The following is a 24,680-nucleotide window of genomic DNA, read 5'->3' on the forward strand; positions in this document are numbered from 1 at the left end:
GATGGGAGGGAGGGAGGAGGAGATGGGAGGGAGGGAGGAGGACATGGGAGGGAAGAGGGGGACATGGGAGGGAGGGAGGAGGTGATGAGAGGGAGGGAGGAGGGGGTGATGGGAGGAAGGCAGGAGGAGATGGGAGGGAGGAGGAGATGGGAGGGAGGAGGAGATGGGAGGGAGGGAGGGGGAGATGGGAGGGAGGGAGGAGAGAGGAAGGAGGAGGGGAAGAGAAGAGAAAGAGGGAAGATAGGTGGAGGGAGAAGGGAGGGGGGCAAATAGGAAGGGGACTGAGGAGGACGCAGGGAGAAGCTGGGAACTAACCCTTAGAGCAGAAGATGTGCTAAAGGCTGAGGTAGGCACTTTACATATTTTAGTCCCATCCCATGTTACAGATGGGGAAACTGAGGCTGAGAAAAACTCGGATATTATCAGATATTCTGTGAACGTGACAGAGGTGGGTGTGAACCAAGGTCAGCCCTCCTTTGTCACCATGGCATCCCTCTAACTCACAGAGGAGTCCCAGTATCGGTGGTGCCACCTTTCAGCCAGCTGGCCTGGAAACTACGAGAGCCCGGGGCACAAAGGCCCTTACAACCTTGTGCTATTTTAAACCACTTATAATCTAGAGAGGGGTGGGAAGGAGGTAGAAGGGCAGGAAGAGGGCAGTGACAATGGGATGCCCACCTCTGGCTTGCCTGGGAGAACAGGGACGGCTGCCAGGGCCCCACCGGTGAGAGGCTGACCGTGCATTCTAAAGCACTGGACTTGGCTTCATGTCACAGATACTTCCTATAAATACCCATCACCCACATCTTTCTGCCTGAACTTTGTTTTTTCTGGCCCAGGAGGGGGCTGCCCAAGGCTCTACACCTCTGGGGGCCCATCTGTTTGGCCCCTTCACCACAATTGGTTTGGTAGGTTTATCCCCAAGTCCTCTGGAAAACAGAAAAGCTGATTATAAAATGCACTCAGCATTATTTTCAATCTGCAAAATACAATCTATTCCATGGAGCTTACCCCTGAGTCTCCACATGCTGTCACATAGTCCAAATCAAGTATCTCATCAGCAAATCCTGACAGCGCCCACTGCGAGAGCGCATGCTCACAGCAGAGGGGGCTTCCTGCCCATGCGGGGAGCGGAAGCATTCTCTGGAATACTTTCCCTGGGCCCTTAAAGTGGCTTTTTGGATTGGAAAGTCACAGTCTACTTTGCACATATCCTGAAGATGCTCTCCACCCCTCCAAACACAGAACCTGGAATGTGCTTCCCCTGGGCCACCTTTCCTTCCTTTCTTGTGCCTTCCTTCACTTCTGGGAGCCGGAAGGCATAGTGCAAAGACAAAAAAAAAAAAAAAAAAAAAAAAAAATGGCTGTGGGAGAGAGGGGTGGGGATGCCACCACAAGGAGGCCAGCTGCACCAGGGGCCATTCTGGGACATTCTGGAGCAGAGCTCAGGAATCCCATGGTGTCCCTGACCCCCTCAGCAGCTGGCAGGAGCTGGCCAGACACTGGGCCCATTTTCTGAGCCCCTGCCCAGACTGGAATCTACTGGGACTAAAAAGCACTCTCTCTGGGCTCACTGGAGGCAGGCAGAGGCCCTTCATTTTTCTTTCTTTACCCTAGACCCCGGTGTACAATAAAACCACCAGTAACTGCTCTGCAAATGATCAAATATAATTATTATGTTTATTTGAAGTGAGATGATGGAAAAGCTGGCCTGGCTGATTTTGGACTGAGTGGCCCATCACGATACCTGAACAAGCAGTTGTGAGGGTGGGCCTGGCACACCCCTGGATGTTTACAGGAGCATCTGGTCCAGGCCTGTCCTATGGCTGTGCCCAGCTCCAGCTCTGGAAGAGTCTCTCTGAGGAGCAGGGCCTGGAGCTGGGCCTGCAAAGCCAGAGCTACCACTAGAAGAAGGGCTGGTCTGGAGCAGGACCAGGAGAGGAGACCTGTCCAGGGGACAGGGTGCACGCAGCCTTCAGGTGCGGCCAGAACCTGCCGGCAGACCCCAGGCCACCCACGAGGCAGGCCTCACCAGGAATGACATCTGGTGTCTGAGGTGACCTTTTATTCCCCTAGGTGCATGCCATCTTTTTAAATGAGAAGTTTTCTAAAGCAAAGAATAAGCATCTACATCTTACAAAAAAAACAAAAAAAGGAAAAGAAGGGATCCTATAAAAAAAAGCACTTCCTTCTTCCAGAAGGAATTCTGAGTCTCAAATAAAGAGAAGATCTTTTAATATTGTTTTTCTTTCTCTGTAAGAGCAGACGTTATTATTCATGACTATCAATCAATCTGCATATGTAATTATAATTGCAATGCAATACATATGAATATAATCTACATGGACAAGATTCACTTTAACCTAAGTGCTTCCACTAATTCTACTAATAGGTTTTTAAATAAGTTTACTATCTTGTGTTCCCACACAGAAGAGTTTTGTTTGCTCTCAGAAGCATTTGTTTACAAACAGCATTGGCTTTCCCTTCAATTCAGAGAAAACGCCCTGTCCAAGTGACACAGTGACATTATCATCATCCATGAGTCAAACCACCTGTCCTTTTTAGGCATTTCTCTGCGTCATTTACAGCAGTTCACCATAGACAAAAATGTTTTATCTGAAAAAAGACAATAGAACAGGAAGCTGAAAAAGATACTTTTACAATAAAAACACATTCTAAAAAAAGTGATTTTTGTCTAATTACATGTGGAATTGGAATTTGCTTCTATCACAGACCAGTTACCAGTCCTCAGTCCATAAAACCAGCACTTCCAGAGGAAGGTTCCAGGCATCACAGTGCACATCAAGAAATATCAGACTCTAAAGTGCTCTGAAAATGAATTGATTCAAAGAAATAATATGGAATATATTAACTGCTGAATTCTACTGGTGACAGAATGAGTTGAGGCTACTATAATTTAGAATAACCTTAAAAACAGATACGTTTTAAAAAGTGTTCCAAAAGAAAAATACCGTACTTGAAGGTATTCTTGCAGTGCTGAAGGCTCACACTAGTGTATTTCCAGAGGTGACAGTTTTAATAGTCATATTGGAGACGCTTAGTGATCTGTGAGCCATGCGTTGCTCCCCTAAGCTAAACTGCAATAAACTCTAAGCTCCTCTAGAAGTAATATCTATTTACATGTGAAGATTTCAAATTCTCAGGTATACGTGGGTGCATTGTCAGAAGATGATTAGGCCCAGACCTGTGAAGACACAAACAGATAGTTTTTAGACCTTTGTAGTTAACAACTTACAAAACTTGAGCTTAAAGAGATAAAATTAGTCTATTCACACACATGCATGGGCATACATGTATGTGTGTGTGTACACACACATAAACATACACACTCCATCCAAAATAGGGTGCTCATGTGCCTTAGAAGGATAACACTGTACTCCTAGCAGTGCAAAGGTGCTGCTTTGGACCAGATCCTCTCCTCCCTTAGTTAACTGTCTGTGGGGCATCTGCAGCCTCCTTACTAGGGCCTGGCTACTCTTCCAGACTGACAACCAAAACCATTTGAAACCATACAGCTCACCATATACATTAACATGACTACTCACTTAGGACACTCTTACCCAGGAAGATGAACTCACAGATAACTTTTTTATTTGTTTCAGGAATTTTGCAAAAATCCTTTTCTCTATCCTAACACTAGACTATCAACTTACCCTCTTTAGAAAACACACCCATGTCTCAGGACAATATAGAGCATCAAATGACTATTTAGTTGTAAAGGGTTTGTTCGAAACCATCCCCCACCCCTGTGTCCAGCAATCCTAAAACTATTATGCCACAAAGTCGTCCAATCCTAATTAAGTGCCCCGTAACAAAGACCTGCCTTAAACCAGACCAAAAAAACCTCATGCATGCCTTTGTCATCCTCTTCTGAGATGCCACTACACCTCTACCAATTCTTGATGTTCCACAATGAGGTAAGCAATAAATTTAGCTTTGCTTTATGAATGGGCTATTTTTTTTTTTTTTTGAGACAAAGTCTTGCTCTCTTGCCCAGGATCGAGTGCAGTGGGATGATCTTGGCTCATTGCAACGTCCACCTTCCGGGTTCAAGCGATTCTCCAGCCTCAGCCTCCCAAGTAGCTGGGACTACAGGTGCATGCCACCACGCCTGGCTGATTTTTGTATTTTTAGTAGAGACAGGGTTTCACCATGTTGCCCAGGCTGGTCTGGAACTCCTGACCTCAAGTGATCTGCCTGACTTGGCCTCCCAAAGTGCTACAATTACAGGCATGAGCCACCATGCCCAGCTTAAACAGGCTATTTTGGTAGTATTTTGGGTGAGCCAACACTCAACAAGGTCATGGAGCTCTCTTTGAGAATTTAATGAAAGCCATGAGGACAAAATGCATACACCCCAAATTTGGCATATAATTTCAGGGTCTTCATTTCCAAGATTAAGCTATAGAAAAACTAAAAAAAAAAAAAAAAAAAGGAAGAAAAAAGTAATAATTTCAGGGGCTTCACAGCTTCCTGGATCTGTGACCCTTGTCATCACAAGGTCAATAATCATAATAAGAACCCTATACTATAGGAGGAAAGACTGGTTATCTGTGGTTTGCCAAAGGCTAGAATCACAAGAATCAGACTTTTAGGGTCAAAAGGAACTTTCTGGATGATCAAGCCTAACTATTCCCTCACCTACAGGCTGATACGCAGTTGTCGAATCTGTGCGAGAATACCTGCACTGACGCGGCACTCACTACCTCTCCAGGCAACTCGTTCCCTCTGTGGCTGTGGGCAGAGTGGAAATGAGAGCTCGGCGAGGCTGACCAGGCCCACCTGAGCTTCCTCTGCTAGCCTTCCCTCTGCTTCAGAAGGCCCGTCACGCCCCTCTCTCCTCTCACACACAGGAAAACAGAAAACCATCTCTCTTACCCTCAGGGTGTGATCCCATGATCCAGAGCAGAAGGCGGTCCCATCGGGGGAAACTCGTAGAGTGCTAACGCGGTTTTCATGTCCAAACAGGATGGAGACCCGGGACCCTTTGAGAACATCCCAGACGTTGATAGTGTAATCATTGTATCCAGCAAACAGCAGGCGACCTTGAAGCAGGGTGAGATGATAGCTGTTAAGCCAGTTCCTTGCTTCCTGTTTCTCATTACATGACTGTTATTCATTCAGTAAGCAGTGATTCAGGCCCACTGAGTCCTAGGCACTGTGCTTTGCCTCAAGGATTCAAAGGGGAGAAAGCACAGCCCCTGTCCCCGGTGGAGGATGTGGGGCTGAGAGGAACAGATCACTGTAGCATCCCATGGTAACAGCCATAATGCAAGTGCTTTACACGCGTAAAGTGCTATGGGACCAGAGAGGAAGGGGGATCAAGGAGGGCACTGCAGACACAAGTAAATTATTTTTAGTCATTTGCTAGTTAACAACTTGTAAAACTTGTTTAAACAGGGAAAGTTAAAGTGACATTTGAGTTGGCTCTTGAGGGTTGAATAGGAGTCTGTCACGTAGAGAAGGCAGGGAAAAGATGCTCCAGGCAGCAGCAGGAACTTCCTGTGCAGTTAGTCTAGGGATGTGTCTGGGGAGATGGAGTGGTCCAGGTAGCCAGCCTGTTAGCTCTGCTTTAACTTCCTATTTTTCTTTCTTTCTTTGACGGGATCCTTCTGGAGCTATGCTGTTTCACTAGCAGCTTCCCACAAAGGAGCCATGAGCTTCAGGGCATTGAGAAGGGACTCATTTTTTTTTTTCCCTTTGAGTCAGAGTCTCGCTCTGTTGCCCAGGGTGGAGTGCAGTGGCACGATCTCAGCTCACTTGCAAGCTCCATTTCCCAGGTTCAAGCGATTCTCCTGCTCAGCCTCCCGAGTAGCTGGGATTACAGGCATGTGCCACCATGCCCAACCAATTTTTGTATTTTTAGTAGAGACAAGGTTTCACCATGTTGGCCAGGCTGGTTTTGAACTAATGACCTCAAGTGATCGCCTGCCTCGGCCTCCCAAAGTGCTGGGATTACAGGCGTGAGCCACAGTGTCCTGCCGAGAAGGGACTCTTGCTTCACCTCCACCTTACAGAAAAGTTCCTTTTGGGGCATGAAGAGAAGCAAAGGCTGGGGAGAAAATGCCTGAGGGCATTGTGGAAGTGAATTTCTGACACTTCATTGCCTTGAAGGACAGCATTAGGTGGGTATACAGCCTTCATTTCCCCCTGGAGTGAAGTTGCCTGGGGCAGGGCAAAGTGGGAGGTCAGAAGCTCAGAGGAGGAAAAGTGGTGCAAATATGGATGATTTCGCATACTGGTCCACAGGAAGCTCAGTTGATGAAAAGGAACTGAGTGATGATGGAGTGCTAGTTTCATTCTGGTCCTGTCTTACAGTCCTGGGAAAAGTTTCTGAAATAAAATCTTACCACTGAGGGAGAAGTCCACGCTGGATGCTCCAAATATGATACTTTCTTTGGAATAGATGGCAACCTCCCTGTCTGCCCGCAGGTCATAGAGGCGACACTAGGGAGCAAATAAAGAAAGAAGCACTTACTTCTGGCTTCAGTTTGGTGACGTGATGACCACAGAGCTACAGGCAGGTGCTAGTGACTTGTGTAGTTTAAAAGATGAAGGAAAAACTTAGTTTTCCCTACTGTTATTTCATCCTTTAGTCCCGACTCCTGTTAATTTCTATGAGTCAGTAAAGAGTCCTGATTCCTATTAATCTCTATGAGTCAGTAAAGAAACGGCAAATACAGCAAATTTCTTCAGGTATAAATGAGACCCCACTTTTTTTTCTGATAAAGGACACATGTTCACTGTAGAAAATTTGGAAATATTCAGAAATGTATACAGAAGGAAATGAAGGTCACCCTAAATCCTAGAGGTATTTACTAATTCTGAGCTGTTTCCTTCAGTCTTACTTGTATTTTTTGTGTGTATCTGAATGGGTTGGATGTTTGATTATTGCTTTTATTAACATTAGGTTATACGTACTTTCTCATATCATTAGAAGAGAACTTCAAAAAATGTTATGTACATAGTTATTGAATATGTCAGAATCTATTTAGCCAAACCCTGTTGTTTTGGTTGTATTTAATTTTTCTCTTTATAAATAATATTATGATGACTATTCTTATATAAAAATCTTTACATGTATTTCTGGTTTCCTTAGACTAGGTTAAGAAATAGAATCCTTAGAAGAGTTATCAGGAAATAGCATGACCAGATCAGAAGTAGAGATGTTTTATTTTATATTTTATTTTATTTTGAAACGGAATTTCGCTCTTGTCACCCAGGCTGGAGTGCAATGGCGCGATCTCGGCTCACTGCAACCTCTGCCTCCCCAGGGTTCAAACGATTCTCCTGCCTCAGCCTCCTGAGTAGCTGGGATTATAGGTGCCCACCACTACACCCAGCTGATTTTTGTATTTTTAGTAGAGATGGGGTTTCACCACATTGGCCAGGCTGGTCTTGAACTCCTGACCTCAGGTGATCCACCCACCTTGGCCTCCCACAGTGCTGGGATTACAGGCATGAGCCACCAAGCCCAGCCAAGTAGAGATGTTTTCAAGCTCTTGATTCATATGGCAAATCTGCCCTCTAGGAGGAGGGTGGTGCCAACTATCCTGACCCCAGGGTTGATCCAGGCTCTCCACCAACCCAACCTCTGGGCATTTCTTTGCTAATCCAAGTGGCAAAATGGGCATCCGATCACTTAAAACTTAAAACATGCATTTCTTTGATTATGGGTGACTTTGAAAATATTTTCAGGTGTTTACTTGCCGTTGTGGATTCACTGCTTTGTAAATGACCTGCATTTTACCCTCTTCTTTAATTGGAGTGTTCATTTTATTGCTTATGTAACTCCATTCATATCTACAGGATTTCAACTTGGTCTGTACTGTATGTGGCAAGAATTTTTCCATATATATTTGTTATAATTATATTTTGTTATAATTTTGTTACAATATATTTCCATATATATTTTTCCATATATATTTCCATATATATTTTGTTATATATCTTTGATATACAGAAGTTTTAAATTTTCATTATTTCAAAACTCTCAATCTATTCTTTTGTAATTTCTTTAGCAGAAAATTAGAATGAAAACCATTATTTCATAAGATATTTGATATTTTGAGGGCAACAAGAAAGTATTTTTTTCTCTTGAAAATAATTTGGCAATCAGTATCAAAAGCCTTAAAACTGGGTCTATTTATGGCTCAGCAAGTTATGTCTGAGAATGCTAAGGAAATGATGAGAGGTACAAAAACACTTACAGTAGTGTTTTTAACAGAAAAAAAAAAACTTTGAGAAAAGCCAAATGTCCAAAAATTGAAGACGAATGTCACGTTCATAACATGGAATACTACTCAATCATTAAGAAAATATAATGGAGAGAAATATTTATCAGCCTGGGAAAATGTTCACATTCTGTTAAGTGAAAATGCCAAATTATAAAGCATTTTGTTTGTTAAAAAGAAAAAAAGACAGAAAGGAATTAATTCAACTATGATTTTTCTTGGGTGAGGAGATCAAGGTAATTTAATATTCCCCTAAATTTTCTTCATTGAATACTTGTTACTTCTGTAACCAGAAAAATAGTTATTTTCTTAAAATAAGTTAGCAGATCCCTCTATTGAATAGGAAAAGCTCTCAAAAACTTAGAAACATACCGTAGCATCATCTGACCCTGAAGCAAAGGCATCTCCACTGGGGTAGTACCTGCAGAGAGAAAGTACTTTATCTAGGGTGGTGATTCCCGACCCTGGATGCCCATCAGAACCATGCTAGGCCCTTGGAATCAGAATCTCTACTTCTAGGGACTCAAGGAACATTTGCAGCAGAAGACGGAAGAGAAAGCTCCTATGTCAGGCCCACTGATTTCTAGTTTTCTTCCCTGTTAGTGGGGGACAGTGACGCTGGCCTTGCAGAGTGAAATAATATGTGTTGATATCAGGCACAGAACACAGAGCAGACCCCCTGTAAATATAGTTTCCCTTAATCACATATCTAATTCCTAAGACTTGGCCCAGAGCTCAGGGATAAGAAAGTGGTTATGAGCACAGACACTGAATCAGACGCACAAAGCCACATTGGATGTCTGCACTGACCATTTACTACCTGCGATACTTTTGGCAAATGACTTCCTCTTGCCCAGCCTCAGTTTCCTCATCTGAAAAGTGAGAGTAATAATGCATATTTTCTGCTGTGAAGATTACATAAGACAGTCCATGCAAAGAATCTGGCATGGTGCCAATTAAAACACATTCAATAAATGATGATTGTTACTGCTATAGTCATTGTCTTCTCAATGATTAGTGAGAAATATGGGCCCTAAATTATAAGCCAGAGGCAGAATGAGAGCAAATGTCTTTAAACCCCTCCGCTCTGCCTCACCCAGCTGTGTTCCCCACACCTTCCATTGTTTCTCCTTTTTTTTTTTTTTTTTTTTTGAGACTGCGTCTCATTCTGTTGCCCAGGCTGGAATGCAATGGCATGAACTCGGCTCACTACAACCTCCACCTCCCAGGTTCAAGCGATTCTCATGCCTCAGCCTCCCAAGTAGCTGGGATTACAGGCACCTGCCACCCTGCCGGGCTAGTTTTTGTATTTTTAGTAGAGACGAGGTTTCACCATGTTGGTCAGGCTGGTCTCGAACTCCTGACCTCAAGTGATCCACCTTCCTAGGCCTCCCAAAGTGCTGGGATTACAGGTGTGAACCACCGCACCTGCGCTGTTTCTCCTTTCTCATACCACTGACCTACCCTATAGTTCCACAAAAGCCGCAGGAGGAGGAGTCCTTTTAAAACATTATTTATTCCTCTTACCAGTGGGAGGTGAGAGTCAAAACATTTGGCAAAGGAGAGGGAAGCTTGACTTTGTGTGACTAACTTACACTGGCCTGAAAGACAGGATGGAGAACAGAAAAGCTGGATGAGAGATGTTAACCATTTTCAGCTCTGCCCCAGTCAGTCCATCACAGTGTGGGCACATTATGTTTTTGAAAGCATTATGAATTCATGGAGTATCGGACGCATCCATATTCCAACGTCAAAATGATTTCTAGATCAAATACCATTTGGGGCCACATGGGCTATGATTTCCTTCTGCTGGTGGGAAGTTCAGGGACCAAGTGTATTATCTTCCAGGTAATACATAGATTATCTGGAAGAGACCTTTTGTGCCCCCAGTGTCCCCTCTCTCTGTCTCCTATAGCTGTGGTTAAATAAAAGCAGGATTTTTTGAATGGCACTAAACCCAGAGGGTGCTACTGGAATTCAGTAGCTGGGCCATAGGGATGGTAAATGTCTTACATGGAACATTCCCTTACAATGAAGAAATGTCCTTCCCAAAATGCTAATAGTGAACACCATTGAGAAACACTAGTTCGTTTTGTTTTGTTTTTCCTGGGCACATGGCAGAATGAAAACTATATTTCTAGTCTTCCTATAGCCCGATGTGGCCATGTGATCATGTTGTGGCTAATGTGATGCAGGCAGAAGTGATAAATGCAACTCTCCTCCACCAACCAGCTGGAAAGAAGGCATGGTGGTAGGCCAGTGGGGGCAGGAGACTGAGCACCATCCTAGGAAATGGGTTGCGAAGACAGCACGAGCTATCATAGCAGCTCAGATTTTAAGGTGAGAACAAACTTCCATCTGGTTTAAGTCACTGCTATTTGGGCTTCTCTCATACAAGCCCATGTCCTAACTAATTCAGTGTATAACCAAGGGCATGCTAAGAGAACAATGACAATGCTCAGTATAACCTGAGCCTTGGGTGGACATGGTAGCCAGTGTTCGCCCTGGAAGAAAATCAAAAGGTACCCTGAACACGGCCCACTGAATCAGTCCCTGTAGCATCCGTCAGATGAGTCTCAGCGTCAGTTTACACCATTCCGTAAAATAACTTAATTGAAACTGCATTCACTGTATATAGAAAAATGGCCATTTAAATTTTTAAGTTACAGTGTTCCCTATCAATCAAGAATTGGGTTTATGTCTCCATTTATCAACATCTTCTTTTATTTCTGCCATTAAGAATTCATAAATATTTTTAAAAGTTTGGTTACCACCATAACGTTTTCTCTCTGTCTCTCTCTCTGACTTCCTCAGTGCAGGAGATTGATGAGTAAATTGGCCATGCAGTGTGGTCCCCCTCACACAGGAGGGCACCTAACTCAGCCCTGGAAACCAGGGGGGCTTTCTGGACAGAAGGAAGCCTAAGTTGAAAACTGATGGTCAAAGGAGGTTAGAGGCAGAGGGTTCAGGGGAGATGAAACAGCTCAGGTGACAGAGTGTGCATTTTATTTTATTATTATTATTTTTGAGAAGGAGTCTCGCTCTACTGCCCAGGCTGGAGTGCAGCGGCACGATCTCAGCTCACTGCAACCTCTGCCTCCTGGGTTCAAGCGATTCTCGTGCCTTAGCCTCCCAAGTAGCTGGTAATTACAGCCATGTGCCACCACATTTGGCTAATTTTTGTATTTTTAGTAGAGACGGGGTTTCACCATGTTGGCCAGGCTAGTATCGAACTCCTAACCTCAAGTGATCTGCCCACCTCGGCCTCCCAAAGTGCTGGGATTACAGGCGTGAGCCACAGCGCCCAGCTGAGTGTGTGCATTTTAAAGCTGTACCTTGGCCCTCCATAGCCATGGATTCCACATTCATGGATAAAATCAACTGCAGATTAAAAATATTCTAAAAAAGAAAAAGGAATGTTGCATCTGTACTGAACCTTTTTTCTTGTCATTATTCTCCAAACAATACAGTCTAATAACTATTTATATTGCATTTACACTTATTAGATATTATAAGTAATTGAGAGATGATTTAAAGTACACGGGAGGATGTGCATAGCCTATACGCAAATACTATACTATTTTAATTTTATTATTTATTTATTTTTATAACTTCAGCATACCCTGAGAAAATACTACATCGTTTTATGTAGGATTCTGGTATCTGAGGGAGGTCCTGGAACCAATCTCCCACAGATACCAAGGAATGACTGTACTTTATTAATACATAGGGGCTTATTTTTGTGGCTTTATCTTCCATCTTGCATTTTACTAACTTCAATTACTATCTGTAGTAATTTTCAGATTGATTTCTTTTGATTTTCTAGGTAATTACTGCATATTTACAATAAGTGAGACTCTTTTTTTCTTTTTTCCTTATCCCACATTTGAGGGCAAGGAGTACTAAAGTAGGTAAGTATTCTTTTTTGTTCTTGTTTTTAAGAGAAATAATTCTCATGTTTTCCCACTAAGTATAATGAAGATTCTTGGGAGTTCTAAGTATAATGAAAATACTTTATAAACTGTCTCAACAGTACCATCTTCCATACGTGGCAAGTCCTGACCTCTCTCGGGATCTAATTCATGGATCCTGCCACTTACTTGACATCTTGAATGTTTAATAGGCATCTCAAACCTAACTAGCCCCAAACAGAGCTCCTAAATCCATGTGCAAAGCCCACCTCCTCCCCCTATCCCTCCAGTCTTCCCTGTCTTAGTAAATGGACTGCTGCTTGCTGCCCTTGATAAAAGATGTGGGTTCCCTAAGCTCAGGGTTCTTCTATAGTGCATCCCTTGCATCTGCCGGTGTCATTTGGCCCTTTTCATGTCTCCCTGTGGAACTGGGGCTCAAGTACCAGCACAAACAGGCTGATAGCCTGGCTACGGCCATTGCTGTGAGTAATAAACTGTCCTTCATCTCTGGTCCAGGAGTCTCGTGTCTTCTACCAGCATCCATGAGCTATGGCAGCCCAACTTGTTAACTTGTAGGTAGATAAAATCTCAGACATTTCATAATTCTTGACATTTCTCTGTCTCCACCATGTCTTCCTTAGTTCCAATCACCATCGTTTCTTTCTTGAACTCACACAACCACCTCTAACTGGTTGTCATATTTCCATTCTTGTTCCCTACAATGTATTCTCCATACATCCAGTGACCTTTTTTGTTTGGGTTTTTTTTTTTTTTTTTTTTTTGAGACACAGTCTTGCTCTGTTGCCTGGGCTGGAGTGCAATGGCACCATCTCAGCTCACTGTAGCCTCAATCTCCTGGGTTCAATTGATCCTCCTACCTCAGCCTCCTCTGCACGTCACCATGCCCGGCTAATTTTTTGTATTTTTTTTTTTTTTTGGTAGAGACAGGGTTGCGCCATGTTGCCTAGCCTGGTCTCGAACTCCTGGGCTCAAGCAATCTGCCCGCCTCAGCTTCCCAACAGAGCGATCTTTTAAAGGCAAAACATGATCAGGTTAGCCACCCCTACCCCTCCCAACTCAAAACTCTCCAGTGACCACCTGGCCTTTTGTTAGGTCCCTTAACCTCTCATCTCTGTGCTCTTCCCCCAGCTCTTTGCGTGCCTGGCTCTTTCATCAACCTGGCCTCAATGTAAATGTCACCTTCTCAGTGAGGCTGTCTTTGACCTCTAAGAAATGACCCATCCCATCTCCCTGTTTTACTTTTATCATAGTAGTTATCAGTATCTGACATTATATATTTGTGTTTGGTCTAGTTTGTCTCCTGTAAGAGAATAAAGACCTTGTCCATCTTGTTCACTAGTATATTCCCAGTTCCTAGAATAATATCTAGCATATAAATACTTAATAAATATTTATTGAATGAATGGATGAAAAATGCTGATTCAATCTAGGGAGGATATTAATTGCTCCTAATGCAATTACATTAAAATTCTCCATGAGTTCTGAGCACTGTTCAGTTCTACCACAATCAGCCTTTCTTCCTGGGGAGGCCTCTCTCAGCCAAGTAAACTGAGTCTGGAAGCAGTTCCTGGGCTAAGGATTACCCAAGCCAGACAATGCCGGCACAACAGAGAGGTGGCATGAACATTCTACTCACTGACCGGACACTGTTGATGTCAGATTCATGTGTTTCAAAGGCCTGCACGCACTGGCCGGAGCGCATGTCCCACACCATGGCTTTCTTGTCACATCCCTACAAATGCAAAATTACCCAGAGTTACGGCCACTTCAAGGAATGTCTACAGACAAGGCACGAGTCCCAGTTATATAACACGGACCATTTATTTCCCATTAGCAAATGGTTGACAACACACTTTTCTGAGACTAGCTTTACCTGAGGGCACTTTCCTCAGCCAGAAAGCCCTTACAAGCTTAGAACTAGGTCTTGGGATGGGAAGCAGGAGGGAAGGCACTCAGCTCCCTCTTTTAGCTTGTTTTCTTCTTTTGCACATTTCTGAGTGGAGGCAAACCCTTTTTACTCTCCCCCAGATATCTCCCTTCCCTTCGTTTTTCCTTCTTTTCTCTCTTCTCTTTATACTTGCCTCCCTAAGCCCAGAGGGCAAGGCAGGCAGGCAGTGGTGCATGGTGGGACCTCTCTAGTTGTGACATTAATAAATGGGTTGGCAGTGCCCCAAATGGAGCAGCCGAGAGTCCCAGCTTTGTTTTGGTGTATGGGGCAGCCCTTGGCAAAGCTGGAGAGCCAGGTGCCCCAGGCCATCTGCACCCTCAGCAGCATGCTGGGCTGGGAATCTGCAAACCAGGGGCCCATAAGGGTGCTGCCATCGACGCGCAGGGTGGCTTAGGCAAGTCACCTCCCTGGGCGTCTGCCTCAACACCTGTAAAGCCAATGCTCTCTTCAGGTTGCTAACATGACCCAGAGGGTCATAGACATGAGGGTTTTCCCATTATCCTGTCAAGGCTCTGGGAGCAGTTTGATAAGTTCCTGCAGAGCGGTCATGTTATCAAGCTCAAGTAGTAGAATGTGGACCCTCAATAGTCAAACAGCTTATATGATCAAACAGCTAAAAAGTAACAGCTTAAAACTGGTGTCTAAGTTGTTGGTTTCAACTTGGAGCAGAGGGAGGTGTGTAATGAAGCGCCATCACACATCTGAGGAAGGCCCGCTGTGGGAGTTCAGCACCCCGAGTGTCTTTACTGAAAATGTGGGCAAAGAAACCAGAAAGGCCTTCACATCTTTAGAGGACACTCAATTGGATGCAGTTTAGTGCTCTGAAAAGAGACAATATGATCTACAGTAATAGCAATAATTTTTAAAAAACACAGTAGAGTTGAGGAGAGATAAATACAGTGATACCAAGGCACAGGGGTGAAACATCTACATATGGCCAAATACCCAGGAAGAAAATCAGGGTCCCTGCTAACTACAGCTCATACAGCCCTGGCCTGGCTCCCAGGATCGATGTGTGGGCAGCCTGGAGCAAAGGTCCCTTATGTGTCCCAGCTGCAGAAGTCACCTGACAGTGTGTGCGTCACTGTCCTGCCTCACCACTGCCTCCTGACGAAGGTGAGACAGGACCCATGGTAAGGTCAGCTGGCCCAGCTCTCTGTCCTTATTCTCAGGCTGGCCACAGAAAGACTTGCCCCTCCCATTTGCATACACACTGCAAACTCTTCCATCTACTGCTTGTACCATCCTGGGGAGGGGAAGTGCAAATACCACTGTGCACTATGCCCAACTTATAGCGGATGCAACTTACAGTCAGGTAGCAAAGCCCTGACCCAGGCACCCTGACTCCTAGTCTAGTGCTTCTCTGAGTCTCTGTAGCCCTGTCTGCCAAGTCTGAGCTTTCAAAGCCTCTGTTTCTTGCACCCCGCGATGGGAGGGAGGATGGTGGCTGGCAAGGGTGGGGTGGGAGAGTGCCCCACAGGCCTCAAAGCCCTGGTGGCATCACAGCGTTGCCTCAGCTCGGTAGCCATCTGACCTGCCATGCCCTTGTGTGCATATCTGATGCTCTCAGATGCTAACTCTCTGCTATTTACTTGAGGAATGACATTTTAAAATGTGGCAGATATGCACCTTGAGTTGCAGCACTCATACAGGAGAACATTCCAGATTAGTCTATAGACTGCTAACATCAGTGGCAGAACAGGAGGAGGCCCTCACCGCTCAGCCCTGTAGCTGCCCACCAAGCCCCCGAGAGGGGCCTGGAGCCAGTGCGGTCACTGCAGGAGCTGGGGGTTTAGTGGGGAGTTGAGGACAATTCCTGCAGCCCCTTCTAGGGAAGTGCCTAGGCTAATCCCATGAATGGACAAGAACTGACACCATAAGCCTCCCTAGTGGACACAGGAGTCCTAGGGAATTTCCATTGGGTCTTTACCCCAGACACGAAGGTGTTTCCAGTTTCTGAGGGGGCCAGGTCCAAGCAGAGGACGTCAGCCCCATGTCCGTGGAAGCTCTGCAGCAGCTGCCCGCTCTCCACGTCCCACAGGGCACACGTGCCATCGCCGCTCGCTGTCAAGATCTGCCCGCAGAAAAGGACAGGACGTGGGTGGTTGTGGTTATTGCTTATGCTGGGGGCAGTCAATCAGAGGCTTAACATTCCGCAGGGAAAAGCAGACTCTACACACACACACACACACACACACACGCACGCACGCATGCACACACACACGCACACGCAGACACACACACACACACACGCGCAGACACACCTGCTGTATCTGGGTTCATGCACAGAAATCTCTCTCCTGTACAAAGAAAGAAAGAGTGCATTTCCTGCACCCTCACAGTCCTTGAGTTGTGTTTATGTGCCTGCCTCCCAGCAGAGCTGAAATCCTGGTGGCCTCATGGTGGTACCTACAGGGCTCTATACACGCTTGGCTCATAGGAAATGTTCCGTGAGTCTCTGTTGAATGTTTGAAACCTTCGATGCCTCCCACTGCTGTGCAGGCCAGACACTTAAAGTGCTTCTTGGATATTGATGCACACACATCACTGGGCTGCTTGCTAATACAGAGCCTGGGGTGGGGCCTGAGCGTCTACACTTCTCACAGGCTCCCAGGGAATGCTGAGGCTGGTCAAGGAGCACACTGGGAGCAGCAGGGGTCTAGGCAGCATCTTGTTGGACATTCTCTGTTGCTGCTTTTCCCGAGCACAGTGCTGCCCAGAGGCTGCCCAGGACCACTGACGGGTGCCAGAGGATATTCATGCATACACAGGTTCAAGAAACATTTGCTGTGTGCTGACAGTGTCTGCCAGGCACTCTGCTAATGCATGAAGCTTTGTAGAAAGATTGTGTCTCAGTTTCTGTTCTCCCAGAGCTCAGTTTAATAGGATTGCCAGTAAGAATGAAACCAACATAATTCCCCATCCCTGTGTTAAACAATTCTGGGACCAGGCCAACTTTCCTGTTACTATGTTAAACCATACTGAGACCAAGTAAAAATAACTTAGCTGCTTGCTGCAGAAAATACCTGCTCCTGGGAGAAAAGACTGTGAATCGATTAGACAACTTACCAAGATTAACAGCTTGCTCATCCAAACTCACTTCAAGACTGTTCCCTTGCTGGGCTCACCAATCCAAAGCTAAAAATGGCCTTGCAAGACCCACCTTAAAATCACCAAGACTGGGCCGGGCGCGGTGGCTCACGCTTGTAATCCCAGCACTTTGGGAGGCCGAGGCGGGCGGATCACGAGGTCAGGAGATCGAGACCACGGTGAAACCCCGTCTCTACTAAAAATACAAAAAAATTAGCCAGGCGCCGTGGCGGGCGCCTATAGTCCCAGCTACTCGGGAGGCTGAGGCAGGAGAATGGCGTGAACCCGGGAGGCGGAGCTTGCAGTGAGCCGAGATTGCGCCACTGCACTCCAGGCTGGCCTACAGAGCCAGACTCCATCTCAAAAAAAAAAAAAAATCACCAAGACTGGACCCTGAAATCCTCTAAGTACCCTTCCCTAATTCCTCCATTTTCAGACCCTACTAAGATTCTGCCAAGTGGAGGTTCTCCCTTACTGTGGCAGGTCAGATAACCTTAGCTTTGCTTGGTTACAAGTATTTCTGATGTTTGCTTGGGGAGTTGACATCACCAGTGGACAAGGATCAATGATAACAGCATGAGAAGTGCTGGGATCTAGGTGTGCACACAGGAGGGTCCCAAACCCAATGTGGTGATATCTGAGTTGGTCTTCAACGAAGGGTGAGAGCTGGCCAGGTGAAGGAAGGGAAGGAGAGAGACAAACCCCAGGGGGGCCTATGTCTGCACTAAATGAAAGGTGAGCCCATTCACAGGTGGGGACTCAGTCTGAAGCCAAGAGGGCACTCCGGAAGCTTCTGGGCAAGAGAATGAGAAGAGCAAATATATGTTTTAGGAAACTCTGGCAGAGGCCCAAAGAGCCTCTGGATAGCTTACAAGTACGAAGGTCAGCCATAGAGTAAAGGCACATGGGGGTGCCCGGGGAAAGACATGGGGGCGGGGCTGGAGTTTTACTTTTTGTCACTGCCAGTGTGTATGAGGCCTGGGCTCTGACTGAGCACACCTTCCTGGGGTTGGGAGAAAGGCAGTGAGGACTCAGGGTCGGGGCCCTCACAGGCCTAGCTGGCAGCATCACAGAGCCCTGGAGCCAGCTGGGCACTGACAGCAATGGAGGGGACCTGCAAGGGAGAAGCTCTCCCCGCCTTCTGGCTGCTCCACAGGGCCTGGGTGAGGTGATAAGACTGTGGAGGAAGTGGCTCTTGCAGCATAAGTGTCCGCAAGAGAGCCCTTTGCAGGTGATTACTGATGGTTGAGGAAAGAAAAGTGGAATCAGGCCTTATGTGCCGCTAGCACGCAATGCAACCACTGACCACACCACACCTTCAATTTCCAGCTGCTGATGGGGTCTCACCTCCTCACCCTTTGCCCTCTTTCCCTTTTTCTTCCCCTCTCTATGTTAGGCCTTGCACATAAAGAATCTCATTTTTTTCCCAGCACTTTGGGAGGCCGAGGTGGGCGGATCACCCAAGGTCAGGAGTTCAAGACCAGCCTGGCCAACATGGTAAAACTCCATCTCTACTAAAAATACAAAAATTAGCCAGTTGTGGTGGCTCACGCCTGTTGCCCCAGCTACCTGGAAGGCTGAGGCACTAGAATCGCTTGAACCTGGGAGGCAGAGGTTGCAGTGAGCTGACATCATGCCACTGCACTCTAGCCTGGGCAACAGAGTGAGACTCGGTCTCAAAAAAAAAAAAAAATCTCATTTTTTTTTTTCTTTTTCTGCAGGGAAGGAACAAATTACAAGGAGGGGAATCTGCTCCCGCCCTGGTGTTGCACCCACTGGCTGTCCACAGGACTCCCTCCAGCCTTGACTTCCCTCAGGAGGTCTGCTTACATCCAACAAGATGACTTAAGCTGGCAAAGTAGCTTATGGACACACAACACCTGAACCGAGGCTGAATTTGGGTACTAATACTTTGTTAGATGCTCGAATTCCCTCAATATCTCCTGGCGCACACCCACTAGTGGTTGTTCCAACTCACTGCTTTCCTAACACTTGCAGTAACTTACAGTTTATTTTGAGACACCAGGTCCGAACAATTTTCTTTAAGCAACTACCCCAGTCTTGCTCTTTAATTTAGGAAATTTTCATACCATACTGTTTGATCAAATAAATGAATAGTTTTTAAAAGTTAAAAGTAGATTTCTAATACTTTCCAATTTTATGTTTGTGATCTTCATTATAAGCAAAAATAAATTTTAAAGACCATTTATTCATATAAATGCATTAAACAGAACCCCTAACTCATTGTCACTCATTTGTTCTGGAATGCAGAGAATTTGTAGGTTTAATACTATAGTCTCATAGCAGCTGCTTGAGTTTCTCTTTTGTCATCCTAGATCCCAGGGATTGAAGAAAGCTGGAGGTTCATGAGTTCAGTAGTACCCAAACTAGGCTGTGCATCAGAATCACCCATGAAGCTTTGTGTTAATAATAATAAAATAGGCTGGGTGAGGTGGCTCACGCCTATAATCCCAGCACTTTGGGAGGCCAAGGCGAGTGGATCGCTTGAGCTCTGGAGTTCAAGACCACCTGGGCAACACATCGAGACCCCATCTCTACAAAAAATACGAAAATTAGCCAGTCATGGTGGCATGTGCTTGCAGACCCACTACAGGCCTACCAGCTACTTGGGAGGCTAAGGCAGGAGAATCACTTGAGCCTGGGTGGTGGAGGCTTCAGTGAGCCCTCAGTGAGTCCCGAGGTAGCCAGCTGGGACTTCCCTTTATCTCCGGCTAAGCTGCTTGTTGGAAAAGAAAGCACTTTCTAACCTACTGGTGCCCCCTTTCATCCCCAACCCTGCCCTGTGGCAACACAGAGCGAGGCTGATGGGTCTCCACAGAGGGGCTTCAGATGCCTGATGGTCGTGGTAGCCCCTGAGCCTGCCTTCATCCAGCCTAAATGACCTCTGTTGCTTTGGTTTGCCTCAGGCCCAAAGACATCTGGTTTTGGCCACTGCACCAGCCAGTGGCCACAGCGCCCCCTGCTGAACAAGTCTGCAAGATTCCTGGTTAGGCTCAATAATAGGTGTAAACAACAGGTGCACAATGGCGATACTGCAAGTCCCAACATCCCTCCAGTTAGCAATTGAACAATTACCTAGCCACCTGACCTCCCTGCCTCTAACCTCCCCATCCCTCCTGACATCAATTCACTGAAGCCAGAGTAAACTATGGAGGGCTTTAATCTAACTCAGACACTCTTCTCTTTCAAACAAACCAAAATGTGACTCACCCCTGCAAGGGCTCCTGTCACCTACAGGGTCCAGCCCAGGCAGGCATTCAGGGAGCCCTGGGATCTGGCCCCACCCACCTCTCAGCTGCCTGCCTCCCACTGTGCTCCCTCACACTCTGTGGCCGCCTGGAGTGGCAGCAGTCCCTCTTCCCTGGCAGCAGCAAGTCTGTGACCAACCCCTCCTGCTCGGAGCTCCCCAGTTCCCCCACTGTCCAACCATTATTGGTTTTCATGAAGGTCCCTGAGGGCCAAGACTGAGCTTTTGGCCCCAGAGCCACGTGGTATCTGGTAATATGGGTAGTAGGTACCGAGAAGGTTTGCTGAATAAGTGTGAATAAATAAACGATGCGGTGCTTTCACCACTTGCTAAAGAAAACTTAGTCAAAGTGATAAAGGTTGTGTTGTTTTCGCTGTAGTGTATTTAAAGTAGAGCGAAGATTTAATATGATGAAGCGTTTTCTTTTTGTATCGGTTAAAACAGGACTGTAAAGTGAGACGCATGCAGCGCACAGCTCTGAAGCCCGACAGCTCAGTGAAGCTTTACACATGTTAGCACGCAGACCAGGGCACAGTAACTGCCTCCACCCCAGGGGGTTCCCTGCTCCACTCCCTCCCTTGCCAAGTCAATGAGAGGAGGATTTTCAATATGCCATGCAGTTTTTTCTTAACTCTATCAACAATCACTAGCCCCAACCTTCTCATGTTATTAAAAATAATATTAACTGCTGGGAAACAATAGGAGCTTTCTCTTAGAGCAAACTACTGGAGCACACCCATCTTGTTCAGAGAGACGCCGAAAGCTTCCTCTCCTCTCAGCTCCTCTTTAGTGCTCCTTGGCAGGTCAACCTGACACTGGGGGCCGCCTATTTACCTGCATGTCAGAGTTGGTGAAGCTGCAGGCCGACAGGTAGTTGGTGTGCATAGCAACAGACTTCTTTTTGGCAGCCATGTTTTCATTTTTGTCAAACGTCAAGGGGTACACAGAACACTTATTATCCAAACCACTAGGATGGGAAGAAAGAAGTACCAGAGATTAATGCAGAGTAACAGAATATGTGTCTACTTTTCCAATCACATGAACTTTTCAACATATTCTCTTTAGCAGTATCAAATATTGTATGTACCCCTTCCTCCAACTTTTACTTTGAAGATTTTCTTTTTTTTTTTTTTAAATAGAGACAGGGTCTTGCTCTGTTGGCCAGGTTGGTCTTGAACTCTTGGCCTCAAGCAATCCTCCTTTGGCCTCCCAAAGTGCTAGGATCACAGGTGTAAGCCACTGTGCCTGGCCAGCTTGAAGATTTTCAAACCTACTGTAAAACTGAAAAAAAAAAAAAAAAAAAAGTATACTGAACACCCAGATCCCTTCCCTTAGATTCACAGACTTAACATTTTGTCATATCTATAGGAGCAAATTCTGAACCATTTGACTGCAACTGCAGATATGACATTTTCCTTCTAAACACTCCCACTTGCAAATTTACATCTCCTAAAAATAAGAACATTCTCCTGTCTATCTACCACATCCTTAGCACATTTGAGAAAATCAACAAAACCTCCATAACACCATTTAATAAGCCAGCCATATTCAATCCTCCCTAATTGTCACCAGGATCCAGGGACCAACCAAGGCTCACATATTGCATTCGGTTGTTATGTCTTTTTAAGATCTTTTAATCTAGAACAGACACTACCTACTGTTTGTTGTTCATGACAGGGAATCTTAGATTGGCTGTTTATAGAATGTCGCATATGGTGGATTTGTCAGATGGTTTCTTAATGGTTAGATTCAAGTACTGTAGAACATTTTGGCAATTAGAATATCAAGGCGCTACTGTGTACTTCTTTCTTATTGCTTCATGTCAGAAGGCTTGCAATGTCTCTTCCAAGATTGGTAAAGCCAACTTTGATTACTTGGTTAAGGTGGACCACTAGATAGCTCCAGGGTAAAGGTAATTTGTCTGTAATCAGTAATAATCTGTGGTGTGATATTTTGAGACCATTAAGATATCCTTTTCTCCAACCACCTTTCATACAAAGGCTTTACATGATTACCCTTGCTTGAATCAGATATTACTTTAGGGGTGCAAAAGAGTGATTTATTTTGATAATGTCTTCCATATTTATTAGCTGTTGTTTTTCTGTAATGAAGAATCCTCCTTCCCAGTATCACTGTACACCGATAAATTTGTTTTTTTCTTAATTGTATCATGATCCATTATTATCATTACTACATTTGGTGCTCAAATTACCCCAAATTTGGGGCCTCTTCAAACCAGCTGTTTTCTTTTTAATATATATATATGACCCCTATTGGTCCTTGAACGTTCCTTTACTTTCTAGAACAAGAAAATATCCTAGCCTCACTTTATTCTTTTCCTCCCAAAGACCTAACCTCAGCCTTACCCTAAAGTGCCCTGCTTTCTTTTCGTAGGGAACAATATTTAAAACAGGGTCACTTTTTTCTGAGGCACTGGGAAAGCCAAGGGTCCCTTCTGCTTTTCCAGCTGCTTGGGAGGTACACAGGTGTATTCTTGGGTAGTTTCTTATCAGTAATTAGCTTTGGCAAACTTGTTTATGGAATGTGCGGAGGAGGCTGGGCACGGTGGCTCACATCTGTAATCCTAGCACTTTGGGAGGCCGAGGCAGGCAGATCACCTGAGGTCAGGAGTTCAAGACCACCCTGGCCAACATGGAGAAACCCCGTCTCTACTAAAAATACAAAAATCAGCTGGGCAAGGTGGCAGGTGCCTGTAATCCCAGCTACTCGGGAGGCTGAGGCAGGAGAACTGCTTGAACCTGGGAGGTGGAGGTTGCAGTGAGTTGAGACCACACCACCGCACTCCAGCCTGGGCGACAGAGTGAGACTCTTTGTCTAAAAAAAAGAGAAAAAAAAAGAAAAAGAATGTGTGGAGAATGATTTGCACTTAGGCTATGGTAAGGGACAAGCATGCTGTGGACTATGGTCCTCCCTGACCCCTGAGCTGGGATATGTCCTCCCCATCCTGAGTAATTTCTCTGCTGAGATTACTTAGGGTTATTCGCATTGCTATGAGAAGCAGGAAAGTTTTGCAGGGTGATGCATCCAGTGTCGAATCTCTGCTTTAGTACCTAACTAATGTTGTGATCTTGGTTACATATTCATCTTTGAATTCCAGTATGACACCCGGCCCAGTGCCTTGCACACAGGAGCTCGTAGTAAGTGTACAATACCTGAATGAAAGCTTCTTGGGGATACGGCTCTTAAATAAGAAATACTTGTATATATAATTAATTGACACATTTTTTGGGGGGAAAGGGGATTGTGGCAATACCATTTGGGTTTTAGCTTTCAAGTTTGGAAACAACTGAGAGAGAGACCCAGGAGCCAGGTAAATTGAGATAAAAAATATCCCCATTATTACCTACAATGACATTTAGAGAATGTGGCATCGGTGTGGTTCTATTACAGATAACAGAGTCACAGGGATGTCACACAGTCATGGTTGGGAAACATTATGTCAGACTTACCACTAGAACCTCAAATGAATCACAGCTGCTCTTAGCACTTTTGGGAAAGGTCTGGGAAGGGGAGATGGTACTTTTACCTGCGATAAGGAGTCAGTATTAGTTTGGTCTTTGACGCTCTCTCATCCACTAGACCGCCATATTTTGAAAAATGCCTTCACAAATGTGCATACCTTGAACTTCCTCTGTTTGGCCCTCATAACAGCCAGTGAGGCAGCCAGGAAAGGTGCTAGCACCTCCCACATGCCAGGGTGGGGAAACAGAGATGACAAAGATCAGGGCGCCAGCCATCCCTCCACTCTGAACTTTCTTTCTGCACCAAGCTAAGTCACCAGAAAGCTATCTATCTGGGCCTGGTAAGGCTGCTCTCTTCCTTCTGTCCCGCTACCCCCATGTGAATTCTTCTGCTGCATTCCATTTAGTGAGGGTAAAATTAAGAAACAGCCACAGCATCATTTCCTAAACTACTGTTGAAGACATTGTTCACTGTTATCATATTCACTATATGTTGCAGAAGGGCCTACCCAATATATTCTTTCTGTAATTTAGAACTGCATATCTAATATGTCAATATTGGACACTGATGGATTATGTAACACATCCAGCTCTATGCATCTGCTAAAATTCATGTCCAATTAGAAACGTATTACCCTAGGATTTAAAAAAATGTGGAGAACTTACGATTCCTACTGAGTAGTGAAGAACTGACACTGCAGGAGA

The 24,680-nt window shown here is 45.3% G+C and overlaps 2 protein-coding genes across 2 annotated transcripts in view; both read right to left on the reverse strand.

Annotated features, from left to right (window-relative positions):
* Nucleotides 1-1,027, reverse strand: part of BCL2L10 (BCL2 like 10) — an 11,078-nt gene extending 10,051 nt beyond the window's left edge. The window contains exons 1-2 of the mRNA XM_032174172.2: nucleotides 1,012-1,027; nucleotides 505-616 (exon numbers count right to left, since the gene is read on the reverse strand). Of these exons, the coding sequence (XP_032030063.2) occupies nucleotides 505-616; nucleotides 1,012-1,027 (128 nt within the window). The remainder of the gene's footprint in view (nucleotides 1-504; nucleotides 617-1,011) is intronic.
* A 1,564-nt stretch (nucleotides 1,028-2,591) lies between these two features.
* The window catches only part of GNB5 (G protein subunit beta 5), a 57,447-nt gene continuing 35,358 nt past the window's right edge, over nucleotides 2,592-24,680 (reverse strand). The window contains exons 5-11 of the mRNA XM_032174173.2: nucleotides 21,328-21,460; nucleotides 16,066-16,209; nucleotides 13,828-13,919; nucleotides 8,628-8,676; nucleotides 6,372-6,468; nucleotides 4,900-5,066; nucleotides 2,592-3,205 (exon numbers count right to left, since the gene is read on the reverse strand). Coding sequence (XP_032030064.1) covers nucleotides 3,194-3,205; nucleotides 4,900-5,066; nucleotides 6,372-6,468; nucleotides 8,628-8,676; nucleotides 13,828-13,919; nucleotides 16,066-16,209; nucleotides 21,328-21,460 — 694 coding nt within the window. The 3' untranslated portion in view covers nucleotides 2,592-3,193. The remainder of the gene's footprint in view (nucleotides 3,206-4,899; nucleotides 5,067-6,371; nucleotides 6,469-8,627; nucleotides 8,677-13,827; nucleotides 13,920-16,065; nucleotides 16,210-21,327; nucleotides 21,461-24,680) is intronic.

This window comes from Hylobates moloch, unplaced genomic scaffold (genome assembly GCF_009828535.3).
Source record: "Hylobates moloch isolate HMO894 unplaced genomic scaffold, HMol_V3 SCAFFOLD_14, whole genome shotgun sequence".
NCBI classification, from domain to species: domain Eukaryota; kingdom Metazoa; phylum Chordata; class Mammalia; order Primates; family Hylobatidae; genus Hylobates; species Hylobates moloch.